The following is a 12,284-nucleotide window of genomic DNA, read 5'->3' on the forward strand; positions in this document are numbered from 1 at the left end:
AGTTTCAGAAACCACCAATGCTCTGGCTCTACATTTGCAACAGGGATCCCTGTATCAGCAACTGATAAGCCCAAGTCCACCACAGGAGACAACTGTTGGTCCTCTGTATCAGGCCCAACTCCCTTCCTCAAATGATCCACATGATGACCTTGTACTTCTACAATGTAGGAGATCGGTTCCATTCTTTCCATAATTTTACCAGCCTCCCATGTCAGTCCTCCTGAAAAGTTCCTGGCCAGGAATAGATTAACTTGGAAAACTCTATCCTTTTTCCTCGAGTCATGGTTTTCTTCCTGGGAGGCTTGTCGAGCCTCCACCCTTCCCACCAAATCTGGGAATATTAAATCCAAACGGGTTCGTAAACGGCATCCCATTAGTAATTCCTCTGGTCGCATTTGGCATGGTATTTTATGACAACAAGAAACTTGCTAAACGGAAAGGTCGTGGCCTATGAACTTGTTTTTGATCGATGATTTGAATGTTTGTACAACTCGTTCTCCTAACCCATTGGGAGCTGGATGGTAAGGTGCTGACTGTACATGGTGGATACCGTTTGAATCAACAGATTTCTGAAACTCCTTCACTGTCAGTGTTGTGCCATTGTCTGATTCTAAGACCTCGGGGATGCCATGGATGGAAAAACCTGCCTCAACATGTCAATCGTGACAATGACTGTTGTAGACTTCATCAATTGGACATCCAATCATTTAGAATGCACATCAACCAAGATGAGAAACATATGCCCCATGAACAGCCATGCATAGTCTGAATGTATTCTTGCCCATGGCCTACCTGCCCACTCTCAAGGATGCATATTCACCAGTGGCAGCAATGCCTATTGGGTTTCACAACTTGGGCACTGGCTGACCATTCCTTCAATTTCTTTATCGATACCCAGCCACCAAACATAACTTTGGGCGAGTGTTTCATCCTGCTTTGTCCTGGATGTGCACCATGCAATTTCTGTAATAAAGGCCTTCAATTCTGTCAGCTGTGAAGGTTTGTGTTTTTTTAAAGTTTATTTATTAGTTTTATTCATGCCAGTATTTAATGCCCATCCCTAGTGCCCTTGGAGGGCAGTTGAGAGTCAACCACATTGCTGTGACTCTGGAGTCACATGGAGGCCAGACCAGGTAAGGACGGCAGATTTCCTTCCCTCAAGGACATTAGTGAACCAGATGGGTTTATCCAACAATCGACAATGGTTTCATCATCATCAGTAGACTTTTAATTCCAGATATTTTTATTGAATTCCACCATTTGCTGCGGCAGGATTCGAACCCGGGTCCGCAGAACATTAGCTGAGTTTCTGGATTAATAGTCTAGCAACAATACCACTAGGCCATTACACCTCACCAGAACATCTTTGTGAAGTGTGGGAAGAAACCAGAGCACCCGGAGGAAACAAACGCAGACATAGGGAGAACGTGCAGACTCACACAGATGGCCACCCAATCAAACCCAGGTCCCTGGCGCTGTGAGGCAGCTGTGCTAACCACTGTGCCACCCTGTGGAACATCCCCTTAAATTCAGCTTCCTACAGATTCGTCTCCATTCTCCGCCTGCTCCACTTTGGCATGTAAACTGCGATCCTCACCAACAGATCCACTGCAGACCCAACACAAGTGCAAACTGGTCAAACATCATCGCACCAACACTTTTCTCCATCTTCCTCGGGACAACACTCCACCCCATCACCTAGAAGCTCCATGCTGGAATGGAACTAACCTACCAGACAAGCAGGAAACTGTTCAACCTGTGGCACCTCCAGGCCAGCACCAAGACTATTCCAACTTCTGCTATCGAGCTGCAGTATGCAGGCATGCCTGTGTATGCATACGTGCCTGTGTACGCAGATGTGCCTGTGTGCGCACGCGTGCCTGTGTGTGCACGCGTGCCTGTGTGCGCATGCGTGCCTGTGTGCGCACGCGTGCCTGTGTGCGCATACTCAGAGGCCATCATCGATGAGAAAATGGGCCTGAGACTAAACACCCAGAAAACAAAGGTTCTTTATCAGCCCGCACAAAGCTGCTCCATGACCATCAAGATTCACAGTGGGCCCCTAAACAATGTGGATCATTTCCCATACCCTGGAGCCTCCTGTCAGCACAGGCAGAACCGGGAGGCACAGTGGCTAGCACTGCTGCCTCACAGCGCCAGGACCCTGATTCAATTCCGGCCTCGGGTCACTCTCTGTGTGGACATCTTTCTCCCGTGTCTCCATGGGTTATCTCCAGGTGCTCCGGTTTCCTCCCACAGCCCAAAGATGTGCAGGTTAGGTTGATTGGCCATGCTAAATTGACACTAGTGTCAGGGGGATTAGGAGGGTAAATGTGTGGGGTTACGGGAGTAGTGCCTGGGTGGGATTGTGTTCGGTGCAGGCTTGATGGGCTGAATTGTCTCCTTCTGTAGGGATTCTATGACTCAATGATACCCCGGGAGCCTCCTGTCAGCCTGGGCAGAACATCAATGATGAAATCCAGCATCAACGTCTGTGCGTCAGTGCAGAATTCAGACGCATAGTGTTCGAAGCCCCAGGCCTGAAATTCAGCACCAAGCTCATGGTCTACAGTGGTCCCCGCCCTCCTGCATGCATCAGAAAGATGGACAATGTGCAGCAGACACCTCAAATCCCTGGAGATATATCACCAACATTGCCTCCGCAAAATCCTACAAATCCACTGGCAGGCTAGGGGTACCAATGTGAGCATCCTCTCCCAGGCCAATATCCCCAGAATCGAGGCACTGGTCACACTTGGCCAGCTGTGATGGGTGGGCCACATTGTTCAACACAAGGTCCCGAGTTCTGTAATGGCAAACAACCACTAGGAGAGCAGAGGAAATTTAACAAAGAACCACTCTGAAAGCTTCCTTAAAACGAGTGCAATATCCCCATCGACACGTGGGAATCGCATGCTTTTGAATGCAGAAACTGGAGAAGAAGCATCCACAAAGGCACCAATCACTTCGAGTGTCACTGGGTGGAGCACGTGGAGTCCAAGCATAAACAGTGGAAAGAGAGCGCAGAACCCTGAGCGTCCCTCCCACCCACCTCATCAAACACCACCCGCCAAACCTGAAGCGGAGTCTGCAGCTCCAGGATTGGACTATTCAGCCACCACAGAGCCCACCTCCCTGAGCTGAAATCAAGTCATCCCAGACGCCGATGGACTGCCAAAGAAGAAGAAAGGTTGGATCAAAGTGTACAAGCAGAGCTGATGACTGTAAGCTCTGCTTTATTTTGGCAAACTCTTCATTCTGTGCTTCCCCTTATTTCCAACGCTGATGCTTCTTCCAAAGCTGCTGAAATGGGGCTAAGATTGGAGACATGTTTTGTAAGAATCTGCTGTAATAATTTACCATTCCCAGGAACAATTTTAACACTGATTTGATTTATTATTGTCCCATGTATTAAGTGAAAAGTATTGTTTCTTGCGCGCTATACAGGCAAAACATACCGTTCATAGAGAAGGAAACGAGAGAATGCAGAATGTAGTGTTACAATCATAGCTCGGGTGAGGAGAAAGATCAACTTAATGCAAGGTAAGTCCATTCAAAAGTCTGACAGCAGCAGGGAAGAAGCTGTTCTTGAGTCGGTTGGTACGTGACCTCAGACTTTTGCATCTTTTTCCCAAGGGAAGAAGGTGGAAGAGAGAATGTCTGGGGTGCGTGGGGTCCTTAATTATGCTAGCTGCTTTGCTGAGGCAGTGGGAAGTGTAGACAGAGTCAATGGATGAGAGGCTGGTTTGTCTGATGGATTGGGCTACATTCACGACCTTTTGTAGTTTCTTGCGGTCTTGGGCAGAACAGGAGCAATACCAACCAGAAAGAATGTTTTGTATGGTGCATCTGTAAAAGTTAGTGAGAGTCGTAGCTGACATGCCAAATGTCCTTAGTCTTCTGAGAAAGTAGAGAAGTTGGTGGGCTTTCTTAACTATAGTGTTGGCATGGGGGGACCAGGACAGGTAGTTGCTGATCTGGACATCTAAAAACTTGAAGCTCTCGACCCTTTCTATTTCGTCCCCATTGATGTAGACAGGGGCATGTTCTCCACTACGCTTCCTGAAGTCGATGACTATCTCCTTCATTTTGTTGACATTGAGGGAGAGATTATTGTTGCCACACCAGTTCACCAGATTCTCTATCTCATTCCTATACTCTCTCTCGTCATTGTTTGAGATCCGACCCACTACGGTGGTGTCATCAGCAAACTTGAAAATCGAATTGGAGGGGAATTTGGCCGCAGTCACAGGTGTACAAGGAGTATAATAGGGGGCTGAGAACACAGCCTTGTGGGGCACCGGTGTTGAGGATTATTGTGGAGGAGGTGTTTTTGCCTATCCTTACAGACTGTGGTCTGTGAGTTAGGAAGTTCAGGATCCAGTCGCAAAGCGAGGTGCCGAGGCCCAGGCCACGGAGTTTGGAGATGAGTTTCGTGGGAATAATAGTGTTGAAGGCTGAGCTGTAGTCAATGAATAGGATTCTGACATAGGTGTCCTTGTTATCTAGGTGTTCCAGGGTTGAGTGCAAGGCCAGGGAAATGGCGTCTGATGTGGACCTGTTGCGGCAGTAGGCAAACTGTAGTGAATCCAGGTCGTCTGGGAGGCTGGAATTGATTCATGCCACGACTAACCTTTCGAAGCACTTCATAATGATGGATGTCAGAGCCACCAGCCGATAGTCATTAAGGCACGTTGCTTGGTCTTTCTTAGGCAACAGGATGATGGTCGTCTTCTTGAAGCAGATAGGGACCTCAGATTGTTGTAACATCTAGGTTGACACATCAAGGCTGTTACTTCCTTTATGGCTTTAACTTCATCCTCCAAAGGATGTAAGCCTTTAGCGTCTACCCTGAAATGCAGGGATGTAACTTCATCTGCCTGGAAAGTGCATTTCTCTCATTTCAAATGGACACCCACTAAATCTTATCAAAACCTCCTCTCATTTTGACCTGTGTTCCTCAAGTGAGGCTCCTGTAAGCAGGACATCATCCAGATACACCACTATATTAGGGATGCCCTGTAATAAACTTTCCGTCGTATGCTGAAATATGGCACAAGCTGATGAGAGTCCCAAAGGTAAACATCTATAATGGGATAGCTCCTTGTGGGTGCTAATAGTAACCAACCTTGGAGAATCCTCATCTAACTCCAGGTACTGGTAGGCATGTGCAATATCATAAGAACATAAGAAATAGAAGCAGGAGTAGGCCATCTAGCCCCTCGAGCCTGCCCCGCCATTCAATAAGATCATGGCTGATCTGAAGTGAATCAGTTCCACTTACCCGCCTGCTCCCCATAACCCTTAATTCCCCAACCGATCAGAAATCCATCTATCCGTGGCTTAAACATATTCAACGAGGTAGCCTCCACCACTTCAGTGGGCAGAGAATTCCAGAGATTCACCACCCTTTGAGAGAAGAAGTTCCTCCTCAACTCTGTCCTAAACTGACCCCCCTTTATTTTGAGGTTGTGCCCTCTCGTTCTAGTTTCCTTTCTAACTGGAAAGAATCTCTCCACTTCTACCCTATCCAGCCCCTTCATTATCTTATATGCCTCTATAAGATCACCCCTCAGCCTTCTAAACTCCAACGAGTACAAACCTAATCTGCTCAATCTCTCCTCATAATCTACACCCCTCATCTCCGGTATCAACCTGGTGAACCTTCTCTGCACTCCCTCCAAGGCCAATATATCCTTTCGCAAATAAGGGGACCAAAACTGCACACAGTATTCCAGCTGCGGCCTCACCAATGCCTTGTACAGATGCAGCAAGACTTCTATATTCCATCCCCCTCGCGATAAATGCCAACATCCTATTTGCCTTCTTGATCACCTGTTGTACTTGCAGACTGAGTTTTTGCAACTCCTGCACAAGGACTCCCAGGTCCCTTTGCACAGTAGCATGTTGTAATTTTCTTCCATTTAAATAATAATCTAATTTGCTATTATTTCTTCCAAAGTGAATAACCTCGCATTTGCCAACGTTATACTCCATCTGCCAGATCCTCGCCCACTCACTCAGTCTATCCAAATCTCTCTGCAGACCTTCCGCTTCCTCCACGCAATTCACTTTCCCACTTATCTTCGTGTCATCAGCAAACTTTGTTACCCTACACTCAGTCCCCTCCTCCAGATCATCTATGTAAATAGTAAACAGTTGAGGCCCCAGTACCGATCCCTGCGGCATGCCACTAGTCACCACCTGCCAACCAGAAAAGCACCCATTTATTCCAACTCTCTGCTTCCTGTTGGATAGCCAATCCCCAATCCACGCTAACACCCTACCCCCAACTCCGTGTGCCCCAATCTTCTGCAGCAACCTTTTGTGAGGCACCTTATCGAACGCCTTTTGGAAATCCAAAAACGCCGCATCCACCGGTTCCCCTCCGTCAACCGCACTAGTCACATCTTCATAAAAATCCAGTAAGTTCGTCAAACACGACTTTCCTCTCATGAATCCATGCTGCGTCTGCTTGACCGAATCATTCTTATCCAGATGGCCCGCTATTTCTTCTTTAATGATGGATTCCAGCATTTTCCCAACTACGGACGTTAAGCTAACCAGCCTGTAGTTACCCGCCTTTTTTTCTACTTCCTTTTTTAAACAGCGGCGTAACAGTAGCTGTTTTCCAATCAGCCGGCACTGCCCCAGAGTCCAGTGAATTTTGATAAATAAATCACCTGTCTGATATCACCATCTGTGTCCAATTCCCTCCTTTCTCCTGTGAATTTATACATACCAGAATCCGAAAAGGAGCTCCAGGTATAAAGAAGTGTTTTGTCTTTGTCAGGTTAATGGTAGTATTTAGAATCTCATTCTTTTCCTTTTCTTTCCTGTAAGCTACAAAGGGGGCACAAAAAATAATTCCATTTGTTGATTAATTATAACAGGAAGCACGACCATTGGACTTTTCCCACCATTTTCTGATATGCACAGCTCTGCCTGGCACAGTCAGTGGGCACGAGTCCTTGGGCCTGTGCCACCTGCCTCAGCACAACAATGTAAGCATCCAGCGGAAAAGTGGCAATGGGGAAAGCAATTCTCCAACTGGATCGTTGAAAAGCAAACTAAGCATTGGGTTTTATCCATGGAGGGATAGGATTGCGAAGTAAGAAAACTATGTTCAACTTTCAACAAACCTTCAATTCTGGGCAGCATAGGATATAGAGGAGATTTACAAAGCTGATACCAGAAATACGGGTGGCACGGTGGCATAATGGTTAGCACTGCTGCCTCACAGCGCCAGGGACCCAGATTCAATTCCGGTATCGGGTCACTGTGTGGAGTTTGCACATTCTCCTTGTGCCTGCGTGGGTTTCCTCCGTGTGCTCCAGTTTCCCCCAACATTCCAAAGATGTGCAGGTTAGGTTGATTGGCCATGCTAAATTGCCCCTTCGTGTCCCAGGATGTGTAGGTTAGGGGGATTAGCAGGGTTAATATATGGGAATAGGGGCTGGGTGGGATTGCTGTTGGGGCAGGCTCAATGGGCCAAATGGCTTCCTTCTGCACTGTAGGGATTCTATGTGGGTATACATATCAGGAAAGGATTGACGGGCTGGATCTGTTTTCTCTTGAAAGAAGTAGGTTGAGGTGACCTAATAGAGGTGTTTAAAAAATCTGAAAGGTTTTGACAGAGTGGATGCAGAGAGAATGTTTCTTCTTATAGGCGAGAGTGTAACTAGATGCCGTCAATATAAGATAGTCACTGAGAAATCAAATAGGGAATTCAGGAGAAACTCTTTACCCAGAGTGTGGTGAGAATGTGGAACAGGCTACCACAGCGAGTGGTTGAAGAGAGTAACATAGAAACAGTGAGGGGAAAGTAGACAAACAAATGAGGGTGAAGGGAAATAAAGGGTTACAATGATAGGCCAGAATGTTACCACCATTCATGCGGGCGGGATTTTCAAAGATCAAAGAAAATTACAGCACAGGAACAGGCCCTTCGGCCCTCCAAGCCTGCACCGACCATGCTGCTCGACTTAACTAAAACCGCCTACCCTTCCAGGGACCATATCCCTCTATTCCCGTCCTACTAATATATTTGTCAAGACGACCCTTAAAAGACACTATCTGCTTCCACTACCTCCCCCGGCAGCAAGTTCCAAGGCACCCACCACCCTCTGTGTAAAAAACTTGCCTCGTACATCTCCTTTAAATTTTACCCCTCGCATCTTAAACCTATGCTCCTTAGTAATTGACTCTTTCACCCTGGGAAAAAGCTTCTGACTATCCACTCTGTCCATGCCTCTCATAATCTTGTAGACTTCTATCAGGTCACCCCCTCAACGTCTGTCGTTCCAGTGAGAACAAACCAAGTTTCTCCAACCTCTCCTCATAGCTAATGCCCTCCAAACCAGGCAACATCCTGGTAAATCTTTTCTGTACCCTCTCCAAAGCCTCCACATCCTTCTGGTAGTGTGGAGACCAGAATTGAACACTATATTCCAAGTGCAGCCTAACTAAGGTTCTATAAAGCTGCAATATGACTTGCCAATTTTTAAACTCAATGCCCCGGCCGATGAAGGGAAACATGCTGTTTGCCTTCTTGACTACCTTCTCCACCTGCATTGCCACTTTCAGTGACCTGTGTACCTGTACATCCAGATCCCTCTGCCCATCAATACTCTTAAGGGTTCTGCCATTTACTGTATATTTCCTCTCTGTATTAGACCTTCCAAAATGCATTACCTCACATTTGTCCAGATTAAACTCCATCTGCCATCTCTCCGCCCAAGTTTCCAACCGATCTACATCCTGTTGTATCCTCTGATGGTCCTCAGCACTATCCGCAAATCCACCAACCTTTGTGTCGTCTGCAAACTTACTAATCAAACCAGTTACATTTTCCTCCAAATCACTTACATATATTACAAACAGCAAAAGTCCCAGCAGTGATCCTGAGGAACGCCACTTGTCACAGCCCTCCATTCAGAAACACACCCTTCCATTGTTACGTCTGTCTTCTATGATCGAGCCAATTCTGTGTCCACCTTGCCAGCTCACCTCTGATCCCAAGTGACTTCACCTTCTGCACCAGTCTGCCATGAGGGACCTTGTCAAAGGCCTTACTGAAGTCCATGTAGACAACATCCACTGCACTACCCTCATCAATCATCTTCATCACTTCCTCGAAAAACTCGATCAAATTAGTGAGACATGACCTTCCCTTTACAAAACCATGTTGCCTCTCGCTATATGTCCACTTATTTCCAAGCGGGAGTAAATCCTGTCTCGAAGAATTCTCTCCAATAATTTCCCTACCACTGATGTCAGGCTCACTGTAGTTATCTGGATTATTCTTGCCAGCCTTCTTAAACAAAGGAACAACATTGGCTATTCTCCAATCCTCTGGAACCTCCCCTGTAGTCAGTGAGGATGCAAAGATTTCTCTCAAGGCCCCAGCACTTTCCTCCCTTGCTTCTTTCAGTATTCCCATCAGGCCCTGGGGACTTGTCTACCTTAATGTTTCTCAACAACCCCAATACCTCCTCCTTTTTGATCTCAACATGACTCAAACTACCGACACACCCTTTCCCAGACTCATCATCCACCAAGTCCTTCTCTTTGGTGAATACTGACCCAAAGTACTCATTTAATACCTCACCCATTTCCTCTGGCTCCACACAGATTCCCTCCCCTGTCCTTGAGTGGGCCAACCCTCTCCCTGGCTACCCTCTTGCTCTTTGTAAATGTATAAAAAGCCTTGGGATTTTTCTTAATCCTGCTGGCCAATGACTTTTCATGACCCCTTTGAGCCCTCCTTACTCCTTGCTTAAGTTTCTTTCTACTTTCCTTGTATTCCACACTTGCTTTGTGTGTTCCCAGCTTTGACAAATGCTTCCTTTTTCACTTTGACTAGGCTCACAATATCTCTCGTTATCCAAGGTTCCCAAAACTTGACATACTTATCCTTCATCCTTACAGGAATGTGCTGGTCCTGAATCCCTATCAACTTACACTTGAAAGTCTCCCACAGGCCAGATGTGGATTTGCCCTCAAACATTTGCCCCCAATCTACATTCTTCAGTTCCTGACTAATACTGTTGTAATTATCCTTCCCCCAATTTAGCACCTTCACTTGAGGACTACACTCATCTTTATCCATCAGTATCTTAAAGCTTACTGAGTTGTGGTCACTGTTTCCGAACTGCTCCCCTATTGAAATGTCAAACACCTGGCTGGGCTCATTCCCAATATCAGGTCCAGTACGGCCCCTTCCTTAGTTGGACTATCTACATACTGCTTCAAGAAGCCCTTCTGGATGCTCCTTACAAACTCTGCCCCATCCTCGACCATAGCACTAAGTGAGTCCCAGTCAATATAGGGCAAGTTAAAATCTCCCACCACAACAACCTGTTACTTCTACACCTTGCCAAAATCTGCCTATCTATCTGTTCCTCTATCTCTCTGGCTGTTGGACGGCCTATAATAAACCCCCAACATTGTGACTACACCCGTCCTATTCCTGAGCTCTACCCATATTGCCTCGCTGTATGAGCCCTCCAAGGTGTCCTCCCACAGTACAGCTGTGATATTCTCCTTAACCAGTAGTGCAACTCCCCCACCCACTTTAACATCCCCCCTCTATCCCACCTGAAGCACCTGTATCCTGGAACGTTAAGCTGCCAATCCTGTCCTTCCCTTAACCAAGTCTCTGTAATAGCAACAATATCATAGTTCCAAGTACTAACCCAAACTCTAAGTTCATCTGCCTTACCTGTTACATTTCTTGCATTGTAATAAATGCACTTCAGTCCACCAGACCCTCTTTGAGCGGCAACCACATGCTGCCTGCTCTGCCTGCTAACCACTGCGCCACCATGCCACCCCACAACTTCCCTGTGAGCAGAGTTTGGATACAGGGTAAAACGGGTCTCATCAAGACATTTAACATCTCTCCGAGTCCACAATACTTCACCATAATGATAACTGGCAAACTCCTCTCATACAATTGTTGACTAATCTCCGGATCTGATTCACATTGTGGATATATGTTCCTCAAAATCCCACAACAAAGCTGAATTAAGATTACAACTTCAACACAAAATGCATGAAGAAGCCTTGAAACCCCCAGCAGAATATCCTTTCTCTCTCAATATAACTGATCCTGGTGAAGAATGAATGGAAATATTAAATTAAAACTTACCTTGCTCCGTAATTTGAAACTTCCTGTAGCCCATGTTCATGGAGTATAAAGATGAATTAGTTTCTCCCTTTATCACAAAGTCTCCAAGCCTTGGATTAAACAGATGTGATCTGTCAGTACATTCGAAAAGCAATTCAAATACTTTCCACAAAATAATATTCCTACAAATAAATTGGCTTTTCTTCAATTAATGGGGAAATGGAAGCTCAAGTCTCTAATCTTTCATGCAACATTTAGATGGTCCATTTGTATAATATTATATACCTGGCCCCAAGTAATCAAATCCTGCCTCACTTATTCTGGTTCACCCACAAATAAAATCCTTTTTTTGTTGAGGTAAGCCCTTCGCCAATGACCTTCCTTCCATCACAAGGTCAGAACTGGGGATGTTCGTTGATGACTGCACAATGTTCAGCACCATTCATGACTCTTCAGATACTGAAACAATCCATCTCCAAATGCAGCAAGGCCTGGACAATGGGCAGACTTTGGGAATCTTACCAACTCCCCATCACTGATTTCCCCCACTAACAACATCCTGGGGGTTACCATTGACCAGAAATTGAACTGGACCAGCCATATAAATGCTGTGGCTTCCAGAGCAGGTCAGAGGTTAGGAATCCTGTAGCAGGTAACTCACTTCCTGACTCCCCAAAGCCTGTCCACCATCTACAAGGCACAAGTCTGGAGTGCGATGGAATACTCTCCACTTGCCTGGATGAGCACAGTTCCAACAACACTCGAGCAGATAGTCACCACCCAGGACAAAGCAGGCACAGAGATTTTGAATATCTTTAAGGTAGGGGTAGATAGATTCTAGACAAGTAAGGAGGTGAAAGGTTATTGGGGGTAGGTGGGAATGTGAAGTTGAGGTTAAAATTAGATTAGCCATGATCTTATTGAATGTCTTTAAAGTTTATTTATTAGTCACAAGTAGGCTGACATTAACACTACAATGAAGTTACTATGAAAATCCCCTAGTCGCCACACTCTGGCACCTTTTTTTTAAATTCATTCGTGGGACATGGGCATCACTGGTTGGCCAGCATTTATTACCCATCCCTAATTGCCCTTGAGAAGGTGGCGGTGAGCTGCCTTCTTGAATCGCTGCAGTCCCTGTTCTGTAGGTTGA

General features: G+C 46.1%; 1 protein-coding gene across 1 annotated transcript in view; it reads right to left on the reverse strand.

Moving 5' to 3' along the window:
* The window catches only part of LOC144506322 (complement C4-B-like), an 86,922-nt gene that overhangs the window by 37,825 nt on the left and 36,813 nt on the right, over positions 1 to 12,284 (reverse strand). Inside the window, exons 6-7 of the mRNA XM_078232279.1 lie at positions 11,153 to 11,241; positions 6,743 to 6,843 (exon numbers count right to left, since the gene is read on the reverse strand). Of these exons, the coding sequence (XP_078088405.1) occupies positions 6,743 to 6,843; positions 11,153 to 11,241 (190 nt within the window). The remainder of the gene's footprint in view (positions 1 to 6,742; positions 6,844 to 11,152; positions 11,242 to 12,284) is intronic.

The sequence above is a fragment of the Mustelus asterias genome, chromosome 17 (assembly GCF_964213995.1).
Source record: "Mustelus asterias chromosome 17, sMusAst1.hap1.1, whole genome shotgun sequence".
NCBI lineage: Eukaryota > Metazoa > Chordata > Chondrichthyes > Carcharhiniformes > Triakidae > Mustelus > Mustelus asterias.